Raw genomic sequence first — 22,984 nt, forward strand, 5'->3', positions numbered from 1 at the left:
GTGTTGTTTTATCTCCTGTCTTGTTGTAAGCAGGTGTTACTGAAACTTGGTTTTAAACATTCTTCCTTTTTGCCTGCAACCAAGACTGTATTTTTGTCTCGAATCCACACTGGCTGCTGTATGAGCTGCAGTGATGAAATGGAAGAAATTTTAAATTTTTACTGTATGGACTTTTTTAGAAACTTTTTTGTAGTAATTTTAATTTTCTGCACAAAATTTATTCCTCTCTATGAATAATAATTTAGATTTTACTGCTTCTGTTCTTTTGGAATCTGCTTTTTAAGTAAGCAAAGTAATTACTCATTAAACAGTGTATAATTATGTAATATGACAATTGATGTAATGTTTCACTTTGAATTTCACAGGAAGTACACACTAGTTCCAGTTCACAGTCTGTTACTGCAGAGTGCATGGAAGTTCATAAGCGAAAGAGGCAATTTTCCTCTGTTGGAAATGAAGCTTTCTGTTCTGTTTCTTCAAACAAAGAATTGGAGGAGGCGGCTTGTAAAAGGAAGCAACAAGTTTATTCAAATCTTTTAGATTTTTTGAAAGAATATTCACTGAACAAGAATCGGGAGAAGAAGGAACTGATTGTTTGTAAAAATAGAAAGCATAAAGCTTCTGATGAGCAATTAGGTGCATTGGATACATCAAGTTTAGGGAAGCATGATATTGAGGTTGAAAATGTAGGCAACAGTGTTAAAGTAAATAGCCCTCTACAACAGATCCCAAAGACTGTGAATCCTCCGGAATTCAGTACATTCATTCCAGTGGGTACCGAAACAAAGGTCAGTGAAACACCTTGTCTCGTTAGGAGTGTAAAAAACTTATCGCTTTCCTCTTCTGAAAAGTTAAATGCAGGTGTTACTTCAGTTGATCAGTTGCAACTTGTGAAACCGGTATCGGCCAATGGTAGAACAAAAATGGAAAATAACAGTTTACTTGATTTCTTTGAAAAAAATTATCAGAAGAAAAACAGCCTCTCCCAGAAAGCTGTCGATGCGACAGAAACTAAAGAAACTGATGCAACTCAACTGCCACAAAATATGAAAGACTTCAGTGATGACGAAAAAATAAATGAGACTGTTTCATCTGTTGCTACATCACAAACTGACTCAGTTAATTGCAATGATGAAGTATCATGTAGCCAAAAAAAAGCAGATCAAGTTGCTGCACATGTATTAATAACAGAGGTAGAAAATAGGGGCACTACTGACTGCTCATCAGATAAAATGAATGGTAAGAACATATCACTCTTAGATTTTCTGTTGAAGAACAAGAGCAGTAAACGTGGGCAACCAAACAATTCACAACAGTCAGCGTGTGTTGTGCACACTACTCAACGTGATCATCAAAGAGAGAGCCAAGCTTTGAATGATTTGCAAAATACTAGTCAGTTACCTGCTACCAACAACAGAAGTAAGCTGCCCAAAGGAAATGTGGAAATGTGAGTACCAAAACTGGAAGTGTGTCAACCAGTATTTCTTTCCCAGAAAACAGTATTTTTTTCTGAGCAAGTATGAGCTCATTTTTTAAGTTTATTTGGTTTATGGGTCCTTTGTGAAAATACTGATTGTAAATATTTTGAAGTGAATTCAGAGATATTAAGTGCAGGATTATGGTGCCTTTTTCACTTTAATATTATTTTTAAGAGGTTTTAAAAGTACTGAAAAGGGACTGCGCGAAAGCATCTTGTAACCTTTTTGTTTTCTGTTGTAAGATAGTTGCCACTGCGGTATTACAGAAGGGCTAAGATTACATCTTTAGAGTATAAACAACACAAGAGTTTCCATTGTTTTCCTTAGAGTATAAGGGACTTGTGATAGTGTCAATCATTAATGCATGCTCTTTTCTCAGTTATTTATTTTTATTATTTCCCGAAGGTGTATTCTTAAGACATTCTCTGAGAATTAATCTACATATTGGACAGGTATCTTTGGAGATTGCAATTTGTTTCTTATTTGTAATTTACCACCAGACATAACAGGTTTTCATGAGATAAATAGATTTGAATCTACAGAATGCACATGCAGTAGTCAATGCCAAACTGTGGGATGTGTAGCCAACAAATACCTTCATATTCTAAATATTTGAATGTATAACACTGTAGTCACTTCCAAGCTGTGTGTCATCTCAGATTATTCCCACAGAAATTATAGTCTTATGGTATTTTATAAGGCACGTAGGCAAAACAAGCGCATAAGCTCTAAGAGAAGGAATAGTATTTTCACAATGAGCGTCCTTTCTACTCCCTGCATCTTCTCAATGTCTAGCATTTGCAGCACTATTTATAGTCACTTAACTTACAACTATGTGCCTGCAGGCAACACTATTTCTTGTTAATCTTTCCTTATCTTTCCTTCAACAATATGAGCTCTCTCTCTCTCTCTCTCTCTCTCTCTCTCTCTCTCTCTCTCTCTCTCTCTGTGTGTGTGTGTGTGTGTGTGTGTGTGTGTGTGTGTGTGTGTGTGTGTGTGTGTCCTACTTTTTTTGCCTAACACATTTATGTACTTAACAGGAAAGGTCAGTTGAGAAAAGGGTTCCATATTTATTTTGATTCATTCCTATTTCCAGTCCTAGAGACTGGAGGTAGAAATACCAATCATCAGTTTACTGTCGAAAGATTTTCTCTGGGGATTCCTGCCCAGTGATATATTGTTTTCAAGTTTCATTAGTATTTTACAAGTTCTTAACAAGTTTAAATCTGTTTTCACGGGCATGTGAGTGACATAAGTGCAAGGGAATTAATGTGGTAATTTAATAACTTAAAGAAGTTGCAACATAAATTAACAGTATTTCTGTAATTACTGCAAGGATAGTCAGCACCACTGATGGAAATGTACTTGCTGGATCTGTGAACACTTAGTTCAAGAGAAGATTCCTGTCATCTGATGAGAGTGAAAAATGACTCTAGAAAATACTGGTGCTACCATTACTCATGACAATCACAAAAAATATGTTTACATTTGATTCTGTAGCTTAAGTGTAGATGAAATAAAATACAAACAATAGGACAACAAATAACTGATGGAGTGAATGTCAAGCTCACTGCACTGAACCAGTGTCTCAGTTGTAAGGGAGATGAGGGCTGGCGGGAGGGGGTTGGGGGGAGAAGGGAGCTTGCTTGCTATTCTTTGTATTGCATGTGTGACTCTTGGTGCATGATTGAGGTTGCTCCCACCACCAAATCACCCTCTTTCTGTTTCACTTGCAGTCTGCTACTATTTCTACTAATTTTGTTTACTAGCTTGTATGTAGCTCCTGGTAGAGGACTCTGATTTCTGTGAACTTATATTTGACCTTTTCATCTTATGACATGCTCTAACTGCCACACACTGTGCAATGCTTTTCAGTATATACCTTTTCTTTACTGTTAATATTATTTGGTGGTTCATGTGTGGTATGTAAGCAGTTGTTTTGTAGTCTGCTCTTTGTGAACCATTAATAATATACATTAATTAATATTGTTAAAAATGCAAACACTTATCATTGTTAAGGCATTACGTTTTTAGGTATTTAGGACTGACACCTTTGTATTTTTCATAGTATGGTTATCACTACACTTCAGTTTTGTTAGAAAGGTGTAGAACATCATCTGAAAATAGTTTCATTTGTCATAACTGGTTGAAACATCCTTGTAGAATGCTCATTTTCCTTTATGACAGGCTGTACTAACTCGAGTGCTGCCCGACAGGCAGCCAGGCACTCATGAAAACAGGCGGGCAGGGATGGGCAAGTAGCTGACATGTTAACAGTAGTGCATGTAGTCACACTGCCCTGGCCGAACACCCATGAGCAGTGGTGGCCAAGTGACTCGCACATGTGCAGAACCTGTGCAATAGGACCACTTGGCAGCTAGCCCATGAGCAAACTGACTAGTGTCCTGTGGCACTCCTGCTCTATGGGGCAGCACTGGAACAGCCAGCTTCTAATGTGTCATTTCATATTAGTGTATTTATCCCACGGTTTGTGGCTGACAACAGATCCTGCAATACGTGACCTGCTGTATTTTTAGATATTGAATATGATAAAAAGTGGCATTGTAATACAGGAATTTCCATGATGAATTTTTCTTTCTGCAGCAGAGTGTGTGCTGATACGAAACATCCTGGCAGATTAAAATTGTGCCGCACCGATAATTAAGCTCGGGATCTTTGCCCTTTGTGGGCAAGTTTTCTACCAACTGAGCTACCCAAGCACAACTCGTGACCTGTGCTCACAGCCTTACTTCGCCCAATACTTCATCTCCCATCTTCCAAACTTCACAGAAGTATGAATGAGGTACTAGCAGAAGTAAAGCTGTGAGGAGGGGTTGTGAGGCGTGCTTGGGTAGCTCAGTTATTAGAGCACTTGCTTGTGTAAGGTAAAGGTAAGTCTCAGTGCGGCACACAGTTTTGATCTGACAGAAAGTTTCATAGGAGTTTCCACATTTGTTGCTTTTATCTTAAAGAATATATGTTTTTATGATACTGTTTAGTATAGGGAGTTAAACAAAAAATAGAAATGTAAGCAATCTCAAAACTTTGAATGGTGTGTGATTGAAGTTTCTGCATCTGCCTTAACATCGTAAGAGCAGTTTGATTGAGGTAATTAAGTGTGCATTGGTACTCTGTTTCTATTGAGTGTGCCTAAAGTAACTTCCACATTTAGAGAGAATACTTTCTCATTTTGAAGGACAGCAAAAATCATACATAGCTGCTTGAAAAATTTAATTCACTTTTAGAGTCGAACGTGCACAATCCAATATTTGACAGTTAGTTTTGGAGATACCATCAAGTAGTGGCCATTGTGGATGACAAGCCTTGACAGGTGGGTTAGTAGTGACTATCTGTGCTCTTCATATGTGTTCTAATAAACAAATAGTATAGTTAATGGTGAACACCAGATGTACGGTGCATTTCTATGTAATTGTATGTTGCACTACAGCTGTGTTTGGTTTGTAATGCCCACGTGTATTTGATGATGATGTGACAGCAGTTGTGACCTCAGATGGATACTGTAACATGTTACTGAATGTTTGATGGTCAAAATTGTGTGAAACTGAAGAGAATATATTGTTTCAACTATATGGAGCCACAGCAAATATCTATTACTCGGTATTCCTAACTGTTGAAATCTTTTCCCTGGGTATCTGGTATATTTTTTAAAAAACCCACTGGGGAAAATTGATGTTCATATATCATCGGTGAACTAAGGAAGATGAAAGATTAAATTTTAAAGTCTTGCTGACAGTGAGGTTATTAGAGGCAGAGCATAAGCTAGGATTTACCAGATCATGAAGTAAATCTGCCTCTCATCTGAACATTTGTCTTAAACAGTTTAGGGATATCAAGGAAAGTCTATATCTGGACTGCTGGACAGAGATTTGTACACTGGTCTTGCTGAACATGAGACTAATGCTTTAACCACTGTGCCAGCTGACTCCTTGATTAGTAATTACAAAAATTATTTAACAATTACAGGAGACAATGTGATGAAAATTTGTCACCAGCCTGCCTGAATAATATACAGTTAAATAAATTTGCTGAATAAGGTCTGCAGTGTGTTCTCAAATAAAACTTCCACTTGAGAGATTTTATGTTTTAGAATTATGGATGAAGATTTTGTATTACCTTTCAGGAGTGATTTTATGGCCCTTCACATTTTGGTTTATTCCTCCACATGTGGAACTGACCTCTGCTGCCTCACATGGAGAGTTATTTTCCAGTCATAATATTAAAGTATAATGACGTGTTCATTCTGATCACCTTTCTTCCTTCCTTCTTTCCTTCTTCCCATTTAGAGTGCTGACTCTCACTTTTTATGTTGCACATGATTTGGAACAGATGACAAAGGAGGTAAAACCAGTGTTTGAGGTTTTATTTACTGGTTGTAAATATATTAAAGCCAAACATAAATTTTCAGGAATAAGGAAAAATAGCGATAAAAATCTCTATCTCATTGGAATATCAACAAAGTAGGAAAAGATAGGTAAATCAGTGCTTCAGCATTTCGGTGAGTGGTGTCCTTTAATCCAGAAATATTTACGTTGTACAAGACTACCCTGAAGCAAATACTAAAGTGCTTATGATTATGACCAAATATTCAATAGATGGCGGAAACTATGGGTAGCATACTTCATAATAATACTGAATCAGTTGCAGAACATGTTCTCTAGTTACTACCTTTAAGTGTGTGTATTTCATTTTGCATGAGGAGGCTGTAAAAGATACTGGAGATATGGGAACACTAATTTGGAAATACATTTTGAAAGATCAGTCCATGAAAACTATTCAGCCATGTCAGTAAACATAACCTGCTACTGGAGATTCCCCAGTTTGACCAACTTCGGTGATAATATGTTATGAAACAGTTTTACAAACCTGTAACTAGACTAACCAGCCATTCCTGTAACTGATCAACACAATGGAACATTGGCATGGTTTTGACGCTCTTCATGCAGATTATTGTTCTCTAGCCATTATGTGCAAATTTTTTGTATATAACTTTCTATAACAATTTTTAAAACACTTTCTGTTGGTCCCTCCTTTGTATGGCAGGTACATTGGGTATCCTGAACATGACATTGTTCATAATGTATCCATTAGTTTGTTACAGAACAGTGTGCTTGCATGTCAAGGGAGAAAAGTGTTTTATTTAATGAATACAGGTCTAGGTGGATCGAGTTGTTATACACAATTTGGTCATAGCTAGTGTTGGCTTTGCAGTAATTGAATACACTGAAGAAGGGCAGTGCGTTTAAATTTTCTTTAGCCTTATGATTAATTTGATCTGCTTAAGATTGTCTTTAAAACTTTCAGAAGTTTGTTTAATCTTTCCCATCCAAACACAAGCAGCACTTTGTTATTGAAATAATAAAGAAAAGTCTGTGTTGTACTACAGGGACTATTTTTGTGAGAGAGCTTCAGAGAGTTACTATAATAGATAAGCACAGAAAGATGTTGGACATATCACAGTGTTGTTCTTTCTTTAGTAATGCCGTTTTTGGACCAGATAAGAAAATTTGTAAATTCTGTAGAACAGCTGAACTCTTACCATTCTGTAAAGGATATGGGTGGTATGTTAGGATAAAATTTATGTGATTTATTTTACGAGCCAAATTGAATTGAATAAATATTAGCATGCAACTTGCATGCCATTTCAATTTCATATTTGTATAGAGAGTATTGGGAATATGGTTGGACCTGGAAACATTGTAAAGATAGGTTGTGGAAAGATACCAGTTTTGTGCTGGTGTTTGTGATGGTTCCCTGATGTGATCTGGTTTTATGTTTGGTGGAAATAAGGAGCTATCTCAGTAGGAGTTATAGTTTTTGATAGAGGTGCAAAGGCAATATATCCCTGCAACTTTTTAGAGATATGTTTGTGCCATGCTTCTTTTATTTTGATAATATATGTGTACAAGCCTGAACAGTCATTAAAGGTGGAAGTATTAGCTTTGTAGAATGACCAATTGGGCCTTCAAATGGCACCTCTGTGCAAGGATGTATAAGATATGTGAAACAGAAACTGCAGTCAAATTCCTTCAGTCTCTGAGAAGCTCAATACTCTCTCTGCACACAATTGAACAACAATGGTCTCTTCTATCAAATACAGTTTGGAGATGGAACAGGTCTGAACAGAAATCCACAGAAATGCATACTTAAATTCACATCTAGATGCTGTCCACCAAAATGACCTCAGTCAGTAGTGGACTATATGATTTTTACATGACATCAACACCATGAGCTTATGTTAATTAAGCCTGCAGTCTTGTTAATAGAAGACTGTTCTGTGTTCTGGTTGTTGTAGTTATTGTCACCAGTCCAATCACTACTTTTATGAAGCCACGTACAGCCATTTGAAGAAGAATCTGTGTATTATACGCAAGCCTTGGTCTTACCCAACCCTCCCCCTCATCCCAACCCTCCCCCCTCATCCCAACCCTCACCCTCACCCTCATCCCAACCCTCACACTCATCCCAACCCTCACCCTCATCCCAACCCTCACCCTCATCCCAACCCTCACCCTCACCCTCATCCCAACCCTCACCCTCATCCCAACCCTCACCCTCATCCCAACCCTCACCCTCATCCCAACCCTCACCCTCATCCCAACCCTCACCCTCATCCCAACCCTCACCCTCATCCCAACCCTCACCCTCATCCCAACCCTCACCCTCATCCCTCCCCTCCCCTCATCCCTCCCCTCATCCCTCCCCTCCCCTCAACCCTTCCCTCCCCTCCCCTCATCCCTTCCCTCCCCTCATCCCTTCCCTCCCCTCATCCCTTCCCTCCCCTCATCCCTCCCCTCCCCTCATCCCTCCCCTCCCCTTTCACTCCCCTCCCCTTTCACTCCCCTCCCCTTTCACTCCCCTCCCCTTTCACTCCCCTCCCCTCATCACTCCCCTCCCCTCATCACTCCCCTCCCCTCATCACTCCCCTCCCCTCATCACTCCCCTCCCCTCATCCCTCCCTCGCCTCATCCCTCCCCTCGTCCCTCCCCTCCCCCTCCCCTCCCCCCTCTCCTCCCCTCGTCCCTCTCCTCCCCTCATGGCCCTCCCATCCCCCTCATGGCCCTCCCATCCCCCTCATGGCCCTCCCATCCCCCTCATGGCCCTCCCATCCCCCTCATGGCCCTCCCATTCCCCTCATGTCCCTCCCCACCCCCTCTCCCCCACTCCCTCCCTCTCCCCCTGCCACCACTCCCTCCCTCTCCCCACTCCCTCCCTCTCCCCACTCCCTCCCTCTCCCACTCCCTCCCTCTCCCCACTCCCTCCCTCTCCCCACTCCCTCCCTCTCCCCACTCCCTCCCTCTCCCCCTGCCCCCACTCCCCCTCTTCCCACTCCCTCCATCTCCCCCTGTCCCCACTCCCCTCTCCCCACTCCCCTCTCCCCCTGCCCCCACTCCCCTCTCCCCACTCCCCTCTCCCCCTGCCCCCACACCCCTCTCCCCCTGCCTCCACTCCCCTCTCCCCCTGCCTCCACACCCCTCTCCCCCTGCCCCCACTCCCCTCCCCCTGCCCCCACTCCCCTCTCCCCCTGCCCCCACTCCCCTCTCCCCCTGCCCCCATTCCCCTCTCCCCCTGCGCCCATTCCCCTCTCCCCCTGCCCCCATTCCCCTCTCCCCCTGCCCCCATTCCCCTCTCCCCCTGCCCCCATTCCCCTCTCCCCCTGCCCCCATTCCCCCTCTCCCCCTGCCCCCACTCCCCCTCTCCCCCTGCCCCCACTCCCCCTCTCCCCCTGCCCCCACTCCCCCTCTCCCCCTGCCTGCACTCCCCCTCTCCCCCTTCCTGCACTCCCCCTCTCCCCCTTCCTGCACTCCCCCTCTCCCCCTTCCTGCACTCCCCCTCTCCCCCTGCCTCCACTCCCCCTCTCCCCTGCCTCCACTCCCCCTCTCCCCTGCCTCCACTCCCCCTCTCCCCTGCCTCCACTCCCCCTCTCCCCTGCCTCCACTCCCCCTCTCCCCCTGTCTCCACTCCCCCTCTCCCCCTTCCTGCACTCCCCCTCTCCCCCTGCCTCCACTCCCCCTCTCCCCTGCCTCCACTCCCCCTCTCCCCTGCCTCCACTCCCCCTCTCCCCTGCCTCCACTCCCCCTCTCCCCCTGTCTCCACTCCCCCTCACCCCCTGCCTCCACTCCCCCTCACCCCCTGCCTCCACTCCCCCTCTCCCCCTGCCTCCACTCCCCCTGCCTCCACTCCCCCTCGCCCCCTGCCCCCACTCTCCCTCGCCCCCTGCCCCCACTCTCCCTCGCCCCCTGCCCCCACTCTCCCTCGCCCCCTGCCCCCACTCTCCCTCGCCCCCTGCCCCCACTCTCCCTCGCCCCCTGCCCCCACTCTCCCTCGCCCCCTGCCCCCACTCTCCCTCGCCCCCTGCCCCCACTCTCCCTCGCCCCCTGCCCCCACTCTCCCTCGCCCCCTGCCCCCACTCTCCCTCGCCCCCTGCCCCCACTCTGCCCCTCCCCCTGTCCCCACTCCCCCCTCTCCCCCTCTTACCCCTACCCCTGCCCCTACCTTCAGAAAATACTTACAAAAACTTTAATTTGTATTCTGTGTCAACAGAGTTTCTTTTTCAGAAATTTTTTTTGCTGTTGCCAGTCTGTATTTTATATCCTCTTCACTTTGGCCATTATCAGTATTTTGCTGCCCAAATAGCGAGACTAACCTGTTATTTTTAGTGTCTCGTTTCTTAATTTGATTCAGCTACCATTGCCTACTGACTCAATCCACTAGCTGAACAAAGTTGTAGATGGGCTACAATGATGTCTCACTCTCTTCTCAATTGCTGGTAGTCTTCCTCAGCCTTCAACTCTTGTAATTGCAGTCTGGTTTCTGTAGAAATTGTAGGCAACCTTTTGCTCCTGGCATATTTTTCTTGCTACTTTCAGAATTTCTGGGAGTATATCGCAGTCAATATAGTCACAAGCTTAAAGTCCTAGGGTCAGTATTATACCACTTGTTTCTGCATTTCACCAGAATTGAAACTAATCGTCCCTGAGGTTAGCTTCTGCCAGTCTTTCCATTGTTCTGTAAGTAGTGTGTCAATGTTAAACAACTGCATCATATTATGGTTCAGTAATAGTCACATCTGTCAAGACCAGCCTTCTTTCAAATTGGAATTATTACATCCTTCTTGAGGAGTGAGTGTTCTTTTTGCAAGCCTCATATGTCCTGCACACTGGATGGAATATTTTTGTGATGGTCTGTTCTCTGAAGTGTCTTAATGATTCTGAGGCAATGTTATATACTCCAGGTGCTCTGTCAAGTTGTTCTTGTAGCGCATCATCTCTCTGCTATTCTCCATTCACTTCCTATTCCTGTTTTATAATATTGTCTGTAAGTTCACTTGTGTTTCCGTTCTATAGATACCTTCACCTTTCAGTTTTCCCTACTGTGCTTGGTACTGCCTTGCCATCTTAGCTCTTGATATTCATACAGCTGTTTCTCTTTTCTCCAAAGATTTCTTTAATTTTCATATAAGTGCCATATATCTATCAGATTAATAAGTCACAGCTGCAAAATACTAACGCGAATTCTTTACAGACGAATGGAAAAACTGGTAGAAGCCAACCTCGGGGGAGATCAGTTTGGATTCTGTAGAAATGTTGGAACATGTGAGGCAATATTGACCTTAAGACTTATCTTAGAAGAAAGATTAAGGAAAGGCAAACCTACGTTTCTAGCATTTGTAGACTTAGAGAAAGCTTTTGACAATGTTGACTGGCATACTCTCTTTCAAATTCTAAAGGTGGCAGGGATAAAATACAGGGAGCGAAGGCTATTTACAATTTGAACAGAAACCAGATGGCAGTTATAAGAGTCGAGGGGCATGAAAGGGAAACAGTGGTTGGGAAGGGAGTGAGACAGGGTTGTACCCTCTCCCCGATGTTATTCAATCTGTATATTGAGCAAGCAGTAAAGGAAACAAAAGAAAAATTCGGTGTAGGTATTAAAATCCATGGAGAAGAAATAAAAACATTGAGGTTCGCCGATTACATTGTAATTCTGTCAGAGAGAGCAAAGGACTTGGAAGAGCAGTTTAATGGAATGGACAGTGTCTTGAAAGGAGGATATAAGATGAACATTAACAAAAGCAAAACGAGGATAATGGAATGTGGTCGAATTAAGTTGGGTGATGCTGAGGGAATTAGATTAGGAAATGAGACACTTAAAGTAGTAAAGGAGTTTTGCTATTTGGGGAGCAAAGTAACTGATGATGGTCGAAGTAGAGAGAATATAAAATGTAGACTGGCAATGGCAAGGAAAGCGGTTCTGAAGAAGAGAAATTTGTTAACATCGAGTATAGATTTGTGTGTCAGGAAGTCGTTTCTGAAAGTGTTTGTATGGAGTGTAGCCACGTATGGAAGTGAAACATGGACGATAAATAGTTTGGACAAGAAGAGAATAGAAGCTTTCAAAATGTGGTGCCACAGAACAATGCTGAACATTAGATGGGTAGATCACATAACTAATGAGGAGGTATTGAACAGAATTGGGGAGAAGAGAAGTTTGTGACACAACTTGACAAGAAGAAGGGACCGGTTGGTAGGACATGTTCTGAGGCATCAAGGGATCACAAATTTAGCATTGGAGGGCAGTGTGGAGGGTAAAAATCGCAGAGGAAGACCAAGAGATGAATACACTAAGCAGATTCAGAAGGATGTAGGTAGCAGTAAGCATTGGGAGATGAAGAAGCTTGCAGAGGATAGAGTAGCATGGGGAGCTGCATCAAACCAATCTCAGGACTAAAGACCACAACAACAACAACAATAACAACAACAACAGTCATCTATCATTCCCATAGTAATGCGTGCTTCTACAGCTTCGCATTTCTGCTCTAGCTAGTCCTACCTTTTCATTTTTCACTCCCTGTCAGTCTGGTTTTTTAGACATTTATATTCTCTTTTCTCTGCTCTACACGGTGCTTTTTAAATTTTGCCCTTTCATCAGTTAAATTCCATATCTTGTGTGATATCTAAGAATTTTTACTGGGCCTTGTCTGTACACCTTGAATCTGTTTACATGTGGTTTACAGTTAGAAATTCTGGTATATAACCATAGTAAATATTTTGCTTACTCTACAGTTTGCAAGAATAGTTGTAATATTGTCTGAATGCTACTTGAGAAGCCATCCCAGCATTTGCACTGGCCTCCTAAATCAGAGTTGACTGACTTGGGAAGTATCTTTAGCTTTCTTGGTCTTCCATATGAAACAGCTTTTAAGAAATAGTTTCTAGTTCAGTCAATATTTCTTGTAATTAATTACACTTGCAGTACAAGTGCATGTGATGAATTGGATGTTATTTTACTGTAATTGTGATTTTATGATAATTGCTTCCAGCAAAGAAACCCAATTTAATTTAAGTACATGATGTGTTTGATTTTTCTTTTCCCAGTTGTCTTACTCTTCTCTGTGTGGTTTGTATTCTGCTGTGTTACCAAAATTTAATTAGTTCTGGTATTTATATTGTCCACAAATGATTTTGGCTGCTAATTTTCTAAGTGTAAACAGACATTATATAGGGGGCTTCTTTCAGTTTCCAGTAGCCAGTTGGCCATAACATTCATTGAGAGTACAAGGATGAAAATTTGTTTGGAGGGTATTTACTGCTGTTTGTCCTGAGAATGCCAGTGTAATGTTCATTTTCCTGATTTGTATTGAATAGCCTAAAACATTTTGTCAGGATTATTGTTTCTGGGTCTTTAGTTCTTTAATTGAAGGTTTCCGTATGTATTGTTGTAAGGTCTCAAGTTTTACCTTCTGGAATACTGATGTCTTACAAAAAATTTTCCATTTGATTCTGTAGGCTGTCTGTAAATAGTTCATGAATAAATGTCCCTCTTGATCATGTATACTATACAATTCAGAGTGACCAGTTTTGGTTTACTACCATCATCAGAGCTGCCAAAATCTAAATGGAAAAAAAAAAAAAAAAAAAAAAAAAATTGCTTGACAAAAATACTTTCAATTGGCTGAGGGTGAATTGTCTTATAAAGATTGGATGTTTTTGAATAAGTAGTTGAATTTAGGATTTTGAGATACACCAAATTTAGTCCTCATGACCATTCCATTGGCAGTTTGCAAGGAAATGCTTCTGTATATAGTTTTTGTATTTATTTATGTATTTTTTATAGTATGAGATATCAGAAATTGGATTTTAGGTTCTCACATTTTTTAATTACCACTCACTTTCCTTGTGTTTCACAATCATCAAATCATGAAATTGATTGGGAGTTTCGATTATGTGTCATCATCAGTTCGTATGTTACTATGTGCTCAGTATGCCCCGGTATCACTACTGGTGATAGCGGACAGCCCATCGCTACTCCATCTGTTTGTTCGTAGTAGTTCCCATCGAACAGAAAGTATGTTGACATAAGTACAAATTCGAAAACTTTCGTTACTGTTGGTCTGAATTTTTCTCCTATGAGGCTTAGGGAGTCTCTTAAAGGTAACCTAGTAAAGAGGGATACCAAGTCAAAGCTCACCGTGAGGTCTTCTTACAACAACTGGCAGATAAAACGCGCCTCAAGACCGAAGAGGCCGAGACCGCAGCCTTCCGAGGACAAAGACAAACTGGTTGTGACAGTGATCATTCCATATGTCGGGAACACATTGGCAAAGATCAGCAGAATACTCAGAAAATATAATGTCAAGTGCATGGTTCGCCCTCAATCCAGAACGAAAACATTATTAGGATCAGTCAAGGATGACTTAGGACCCCAGAAACCGGGAGTGTATAGCATCCCTTGCCAGTGCAGGAAAATTTATATAGGCCAGACCATCCGGACGGTACAGGAGAGATGTAGTGAACATAAACGCCACACAGACAACACACAGCCCACCAAGTCCGCCGTGGCAGAGCACTGCATCTCACATGGACATGACATGAACTACGATGGCACAAAGGTGTTACAGCAGTCAAACACCTTCTGGGATTGTCTCCTCTAAGAGGCAGTGGAGATCCGGCTGCATGACGAACTAATAAATAAAGACAGCAGTTTCCAGTTAAGCAAAGCGTGGGACCCGGCTTTGAGTATGATTAAAACACAATGGCAGTCCACACGGAAATCCACTCCTGTCAGGACACCTGAAGAAGAAGAAGAAGAAGAAGAAGAAGCATTGTCACGACGACGACAGAGTTCTGCAAGCGGCCGTAGCTGTGGAAGGACTGCGGCCCATAATCTGTCGCGTGGCGCCGCGATTCCCTCACAATCCAGCGCTGCCCTTCCCCCACCACCAGCTGTGGACCGCTCGGAAGCACCCAGACAGAGGCTGCGGGCGAGGGATGGAGATTATATAAAGTTGGCATCCATCAGAGATCAATCAGATCCCAAGAACGCCTAAAAATGGCAAGAAGTCGGCTTGCCGAAATACTGTGCCTTTTGGACGATGCTACCCTGCTGAATACCTGAGAAATTTTCAAGATTTCTGTCCGGCGGGAAAACCTCAGATCACGTCATCAAACTTACCACCTATGTAACAAGGTGCATGTTATGTGAACCAAATGTAAAAATCATCCATACATTTCTTGCACCCCATCTCTGACTGACATCTTCTGTATGAGATCTCCCTTTTTCGTGCTAACTCCCCCCCCCCCCCCCCCCCCCCCAACTGTGCACCCCACATGCATGTGTTAGAAGGGCATGCAGTAGCTCCTCTTCTTCCTCTTCTTCTTCTTTTTATATACGCCTCATCCAATTTCATTGTCATCTTTGTTTCCCCTTTTCCAGCATCAGGCCAGATTGGGACATTTGTGGTATGTCTCCACTTTGCTCTGTTTTTCCACCATTCTTTTATAACTGTTTTGTTCCAGTCCAGATTCCTTGTTCTTAAACTTGTGTTTATTGAATCAATCCATCTAGCTCGAGGGCCCTCTTGCTCAAGCTTGATCTCCGTCATTCATTTTGGTCTTCTTCTATCTTCCATAATGTTTAAGTGTCCAAACGATTTTAACCTGTTCTTCTCAATTCACCCATTTCACTTTTCCACTCCAACTTCATTCTTAACATCTTCATTTCTCACTCAGTCTCTCCTCATTTTCCCTAACATACTTCTTAGGAATTTCATTTCACTGGCTTGGATTCTCCTCTCATCTCTTTTTGTCAATGTCCAGGTCTCCAATGCATATGTCAGTATGGGTGTAAAGCACAGCTTGTACAGCACTTCCTTACACTTCATTGGCACCTCCTTTCTCTGTACTAAGCCATTCACACACTGATAACTTACGTTGCTTTGTTCTATCCTTTTCCTAACTTTTGCATCGGCATTTTCCATTATCACACTTGCTAGGTATTTAAAGTTATCCACAGTTTCAAAATGCTGCTCTTGAATATTAATTTGTCCCTTGGATTTTCCGTCACCTTTGGTTAGCACTATAGTCTTGCTTTTTCTCCGCATTGCATTTCATTAAATATCTCTCAATTTTTTTGTTTCCATTGTTTGATCTCTCAATTTTTTTCATTTAAGGTATCTGTTTTTTCTTGTACCTCCTTACTGTTGGTTCCCCACCTCATGAAATCAGTATCAAATAGCAATAACTTAATTTCCCTTCCTCTGTGAGCTTCTTTTCTCTCTCACACAACTTAATCCATCACCGTTCTAGATAATAATAGTGACATCACAGTTTCTTGTCCCAACCCTGTGACATTCCTAAACCAATCATTTCTGGACACAGCTGAAGTTTCTGTCGTACATTTCGTAAAGGATGTAAATTGTTTGATTTAAAACTTTGATTCTCTCCTTTTTCTGGAGACGCTATTGTCAGCCTTCACTAAGTCAAGAAGTGTCATCACCAGTTATTTACCATGCTCCTAATGACTTTCCCTCAACTGTCTCTTATTAAAGATTTGGTCCACTATTGATCTACCACATTAAAAGACATACTGCTTCTCTTCTAACTGACCTTCTACTTTTTCCCTCAATCTCTTTCCACTATCCACTCCATTATGTTTGCTACTTGTTATGCGAGTGCAATCCGTCGATAGTTATCATATACTTCTCTGTCTCCCTTCTTGACCACTGGAACTATTACTCCCTTTCCTTACTCTCCATGCACACATTTCTGAGTCCATATGCATCTTAGCAATCCATATAACCACTGCAGACCAGTAGATTCTGTTGCCTTTATTAACTGCACCCTTATTTTATCTGTACCAGGTGCCTCTCTCTCCTGTTTTCATTCTTCTCAGTGCTTGTTCTACTTCTAACATTGTAACTTCTTTCTCTTCTTCCAGGTCCAGGTCCCCGTGCTAGACTTTGTCTCTTTTCATTGCTGTTTTTTACTTTTGGTACTTTGTCGAAGTACTCTTTCCACCTTTTCCTTATTTCCTCTGGTTATGTTATTAGCTTTCTATTTTCCCCTTTCAACAGCTTTGTGTAAGTGCTTTCTTTCCTCTTATTCCTTGTGAATCCATACAGCATCCTTTTACCCCCAGTATCATCATTTTCCAGCTCTGTTGTGAATGCCTCCCAGGTACTCTTCTTTTCTTCCGCTACCACTTTCTTACCCTTCTATTTACTTTTACTGTCTTCTTTTTTATTTATGTTGCCTTCTTGCCATACTTTCTTCTTTTCTTTTAGTACCTGCTTTGCCTGATTCCATCATGGTGTATCTGTTTTCTTTGTGCTTCCGGACATTCTGCCACATGTGTTCTCTTCAGAGTTTACAAATGCCCTTTGAATTTATCCTATTCATCTTCCTAGCTTCCACATTCAGTCCTTGAGATTTTGAGCTTAAACAACTCCCTGAATTTTTGTTATATCATCCTACTCTCTTTTTATCTTTTCTCCCTGTCTGCCTTTATTCAATCTTTTTTACCCATCCTCATCTTTGCCACTATTAATCGATAGTCCTCATCAAAAGCTTCTCCTGGGAGTGCAGTTACATCCGTCAAATGTCTATGATTTCCCTTTTCCAAAAAAAGTAGTCTGTGACTATCTTTGTCCTACTCTCTCTCCACCTATATCTTATTATGTCTTACATCTTAATAATAAAGAACAAATGTGTTAAAACTTCATGCATGCTGCAGTATTTTTTGAAGCATCTTAGTGTTTATGATGTCATATCTTTTGAATTATTTGTCCTACAATAATATATTTGCGTAAGTGCATTCAGTAGCATTTGCAGATACTGTCTGTGAAATATGTTGTGAATAGAGTTAGTAGCAAAGAAGTAATAAATTTAAACATCATGCATGATGCGGCACTGTTTCGCACCTTTCAGTGTTTTATGACATGATACCTTCTAAACTATGTGCAGTACCATAATATAACATTTTATGTGCATTTAGTGGCATATGTGGATACTGTCTATAAAATTTACTGTGAATACAGTTTGTAGCACAAAAGTAACACATTTAAATGTCATGCATGATGTGGCAGATTTTCATGCATCTCATTGTTTGTCACATTGTGTTTCATGAATTGTAGTAGGTAGGTGGTTCTTATCTCATTGCTGCCTGATTGTAAGGGGTATGTGTATCAAGTTTGGTTGAAATTAATCCAATGGTTTAAGAGGAGATGTAGAACGTACATACATAAATTTTTATAATATGTATGCATTATGATAATAATAAATAATGATGATGATGATGATGATGATGATGTTACATTAGAGGATGTAATGATGATGAATCAAGAGTCTACTTAATTTTGTTAGATGTCAACGAACCGGAAGTAATTTCTGGATGGTTTAAGTCAAGGCAATTATTTGAAGACAGATATGATGAAGGCTTTCTTATATGAGATTGTTTTTGCACTATTAGTCTGTCATAAACACTGGGTCTTACATAGAGACATAGAGCCTCACAATATAAGAGTAGACAGAAATGGGAGATTAAAAACAGCAGACTTTGGTTTGGGCTGAGTGATTGGTTTACGTCTAGGGCATTTACTGATGAAATTGTAACAATGTGATACTGAGCTCCTGACAAGTTCCTTAGGGCAAACAAGTATTGTTGCCCAATACACATTAGTCAGTTGGTTGCATTAAAAAAACTAGGAGAAGAAATATGGTCAAGTGTTACCTAGTTACCGGATTACAAACCAACTTTTCTTAAGTGGGTATAATATAGTATAATATAGCTATGTAAAGATCATTCATGAAGATGGATTGGACTTACCATAAATGCCACTCCCATGCCCTGGGCCTAGTCTCGCAAGTAGTTACGAAGGAGGAGGGAGAGAAGTAAGAACCTCATCAAAAAAACCTGGATCCATCTGGCTCCGGATGGTAACACCCTGTAAGGCCCCATGCCAGGGTAAACGGTGAAGACAGTCAGTGGTTATGGAAGCAAAAGAGAATACAAACATCTCAATGATGGAAAAAGTGGAAGAATTGTCTTCGTACTGTATTATGTGTAGCGTCTGTTCTTCACAGGAGGGACTACAAAATGTGTCTGTTCTCCATGTTAACAGTGGCCTAAACCTGTGCTGGCAGTAGCTCTAAAGAGCCTTCGGGAATGGCGACCTGATAGTAGTAATAATAATATATATTTGGAATGGTACTTGAAAATCAGGCTCAGGAAAGATTGGTGCATACCCTGCAGGCAACATGCATTCTTGGAGTTTTGAGGGACCTATGAGAAGGGAGCGTTGGAGGTGGACATCATTAATGTGATGACAATGACTGAGAAGGCAGAAAGGCTGATAGATTTCATGGAGACTGAGAATGTAGAAATGTTAGGACTTTGTGAAGTCAGGTGGGAGGAAAGAGGAAAATGAGGACAGAATGCATTCTTTATTGGGGTGGCAGACAAGAGGCAAAAATGAAGTGGGTACAATAGTAAAACCAACCCTAGAACAATATGTGGAAGCAGTCGAATACACAAGTGACAGGATGAAGAAGATTCGGCTAAGGACATGTAATGGAGTGAATGACTTCATCCAAGTATAAGCATCACAAACAGGAAATGAGGAGGAGAACATGAGGAATTCCTAGAGAAATTAGGAAATAGAATTAAGGGTGTGGAAGCAATACTGAAGGTGACTTAAATGTACATATGGGAAAGGAAAGACTAGAGAACAAAGAGATAGTTGGTTCCATTTGTCTTCTTTTAATAGTGTTCTACTGCCACAATGAATCATTGATTTCCTGTAAAGCTACATAATTTTTTGTCCTCTGTGTCCATGTTATCTACAGCATTCACTTACAGCTTTACATGCTAAATGCCTAAACTCATTTTTTTCAGCTTTGCACAGAGTTCATGCATCATTCTCATCTTCCAAGGTATTCACTGGCCTTAAGCACCAATTTTATTTGAAGCAGTAAGGTCTTTTACTTTATAAAATGCTAATTTATTTTCGTATATTTGGCTTATAACTTTGCTTTCACCACTCACACCTGACGTAACTCTGCTTCCCAAGTAGCCTAATTCTTGGAGTTAAGCCATTTCCATGAGTTAAGATATGAGTCTTGATGTTGCATTTCTTCCCATACAAGATTATTTTTATTTATTTTTTTTATTCGTCTCCAAGAATGTAGGGTTTCCTAAAATCTCATGAAAACCTGCCTCAAAAATGGTAAGAATGTGAGCATGTTTTTTTTATTTTTATTTTTTAAAAAAAGGCTGGAATGTATGAATATTTGTACATCTCCTGTGTATTGTCCCTGTAGGAACAGTGACATTGAATAAGCTGGAATAGCTGAAGTAAGGGTCTGGAGATTGTCAGTTCTCGCACCTTTCCTGTTCCTGTTTGTAACTGTCATTGGTGGCTTTTCCGTCATCATGTGACAGTAAAGGTGTACTATTGTCACAGAGTAATTTCAAGTACAGATGCCATCCAGGTAACACCATAAAACACAACAATTACCAAACAAATGCCTCTCTCCAACACATCTGCTGTATACATACCCCACAAACCACCATATGGCAAATGGCGGGGAGGGTACATTTGTACCACTGCTAGTCATTCTCTTTCCTATTCCACTTGCAAAGGGAGTGAGTGAAGAAAACTGACTATACGGTTCTATATGAGGCCTTATTTCTCTTGTTTTGTATTTGCGGTCCTTGTTTAATATTTTTCTAAGGTGGGTGGATCTTTGAGGTGTTTGAAACGTTTTCAGAATTACTTGGCAGAAGACCAAAATTTATGTTACTATTTGCTTATTTTGGCGTATCTGAACATTTAAAATATCACCTGGATGCTTAATATTTTGAGAAAGCTTCTTTAAATGTTCTGTTGAAGTACCGGTATCATATATCTTAAAATTGTGTCTGGTTTGTGATAGTTATTGTGGAATTTTTATGTTTGGCTGCTTTTTTTTAAAAAAATTGTTTCTGAGTTTAAGTGAATGAATGCCACTGTTGATCATTTTTATGAATGTTTCTCGTAATCTTTCTTCCTAGGTGTGAGAAATGATCACAACCTTGTATATAACATGTGCCCTACTCTGACAACTGGAGAAGAGCCATGTCATTATTACTTTGTCTTAAAGTTTGGGCTGATTTCCTAAATTGTAGTGTTATGTTTATAATAGAAATTAATCTTATCTAACAAAAAGCTAGATCCATAATTCCTGTTATTGTACCACCTATACAAAGAAGACTCTTGATTAACTGTCTCTGGTACAATTGAGTAAGACACAGAACTTCCAAAATATTTGTGTAGTGTTACATAATATAGATATTAAATGTACTTATATTGTGTCAAATACCAGGGGAATAGGCAAATGAGGTGTCACTGAAAGGAGACACAAGAGTGCTCATTGTTGCAAGCATGCATTAACTGTCTAGAACAATAATTACTTTGGAGCAGAAAATGTCCTGTTTTCCTGGAAGAGACAGTTACGAATGTTACTAATTGTGTATAAATGAGAGTGATAGTTGTATGACTACATATGGGCTCCAAAACTCACATTATCACCTGAATATGTAAAGTGACTGTATTGAAGATCGACACACCATTGGAAGTACTTGGCAGTGGGTTCATATACTTGTTCCTCTTCTTATAAGTGTTAATATATAGCTTGCTTTCTGCAGTATCTAGAACTGCTGCCAAACTTTCTAAGATGCTACTGAAATTGCCAAATCTGAAGAATGGAATTATTGTCAGGTTAACCATGATATACCATAGAGCCATTGAACAAAAAATTGTGCTCATTGTTTGGAAGAAACCATAGCTCACATCCCTCTACAAGAAGGGCAGCAGAAGTGATCTGAATTATTGTTATAAATACTTAACACGTGGTCTTTTTACACACAAGTAATTTTTTAATTAATATAGATTAAATTAAATTTCCCACTGTTCATTTTGGACTGAGATCTTAGGTACTACAGCAACTTGCTACAAAGTTTAAAGGGAAGTCATAATGTTACACACATTGTCCAACATCATGTCTTTACTAACTGGTTTCTTGCAAAGTTGGATTGTTTTAGTGGAACACACTTCCAAGACCTTGGCTTTAGTACATTGTAGCTTGTTGCGTTAGAACTCAGTACCTTATAACATATGGCTAAGCAATTAAAATTAGTGTAATGTTTGATCATTGGAGTACATATATCAGCTTCCTAAATTTTCTTTTGACAAAAGAAATTCAATTAGTAATGGGTGAAGAGGGGAACTGGAATCAAAGTAGAATGCTGTATGAGGATCTCACTGTAAAAGTTTGTAGGCATAGGTGGAATCAAAGTCATGATGTTACTTTTGCAGATGTCAGGTGGTACCTCTTACAAGAGACCATTTCTTCCATTATTCAATTTCAGTTCCATTATTTAATGTGTTGTCTATGTTATCATCACAATGTAAAATGTGAAATTGATTGTGTGGTCTATTGTGAGTTATAGTTTTGTTGTAAGCTACACATTGCATGTGTAATTTTATCATTAAGAGAAATCTGAGTTATTTTCTCAGTTGAGGAATAAACAATTCTGGCAGGAAATTACTCAACCTTACTAGCAGAGATCATGCTGATGGTATAGGAGGAAAGGAAATACCGGTGATAAATGAGAGAGAAAAAAATGAAATAGCGCAATTGAGTTGCTAAAGACCACCACAAGGACTAAGTTTGACATGTGTTATATGATGAAAGATAGTGACACCCATAAACCAGAATTGTTGACTGTGTGAAGTATTCCATTGAAAGAAAAGATAATGCAGTAAGAAACCACCTATAAGCACAAAAATTTGCAGTTTCATTATCAGTTTTGTATTTTGACTGTGTAGGTAATTCTGTTCACAAGTGACTTGTAATATGTGGAGGATTTCAGGAGAGTATAATACTGTACAAATGTACTAAGAGAGACATGTGGGGCTCTAACTGGATTAAAAAAAGTTATGTACCATTTTGTCCTCTCTCTTTCTTAAATAATGCAGAAAATTTCGCAAAAAAGTTGTAAAATAATAATTTAAATTTTTTCTCTAAGTATCTGCCACACAGTGCTGTAAATTAATGCATAATGATATGTTGATTAATGCTTGTAAGCTAACTTCCAGAGCAAAAATAATTGCATGAGACAGAGTCAGTAAATAAGGTGAATGTAGACAAGTCATCAGAGTATGTTGT

The 22,984-nt window shown here is 40.5% G+C and overlaps 1 protein-coding gene across 1 annotated transcript in view; it reads left to right on the forward strand.

The window, feature by feature from the left end:
• LOC126457495 (putative ATP-dependent RNA helicase TDRD12) overlaps nt 1-22,984 on the forward strand; it is a 449,051-nt gene that overhangs the window by 122,223 nt on the left and 303,844 nt on the right. The window contains exon 6 of the mRNA XM_050093799.1: nt 366-1,447. Within this exon, the coding sequence (XP_049949756.1) occupies nt 366-1,447 (1,082 nt within the window). The remainder of the gene's footprint in view (nt 1-365; nt 1,448-22,984) is intronic.

This window comes from Schistocerca serialis, chromosome 2 (assembly GCF_023864345.2).
Source record: "Schistocerca serialis cubense isolate TAMUIC-IGC-003099 chromosome 2, iqSchSeri2.2, whole genome shotgun sequence".
Taxonomy (NCBI): domain Eukaryota; kingdom Metazoa; phylum Arthropoda; class Insecta; order Orthoptera; family Acrididae; genus Schistocerca; species Schistocerca serialis.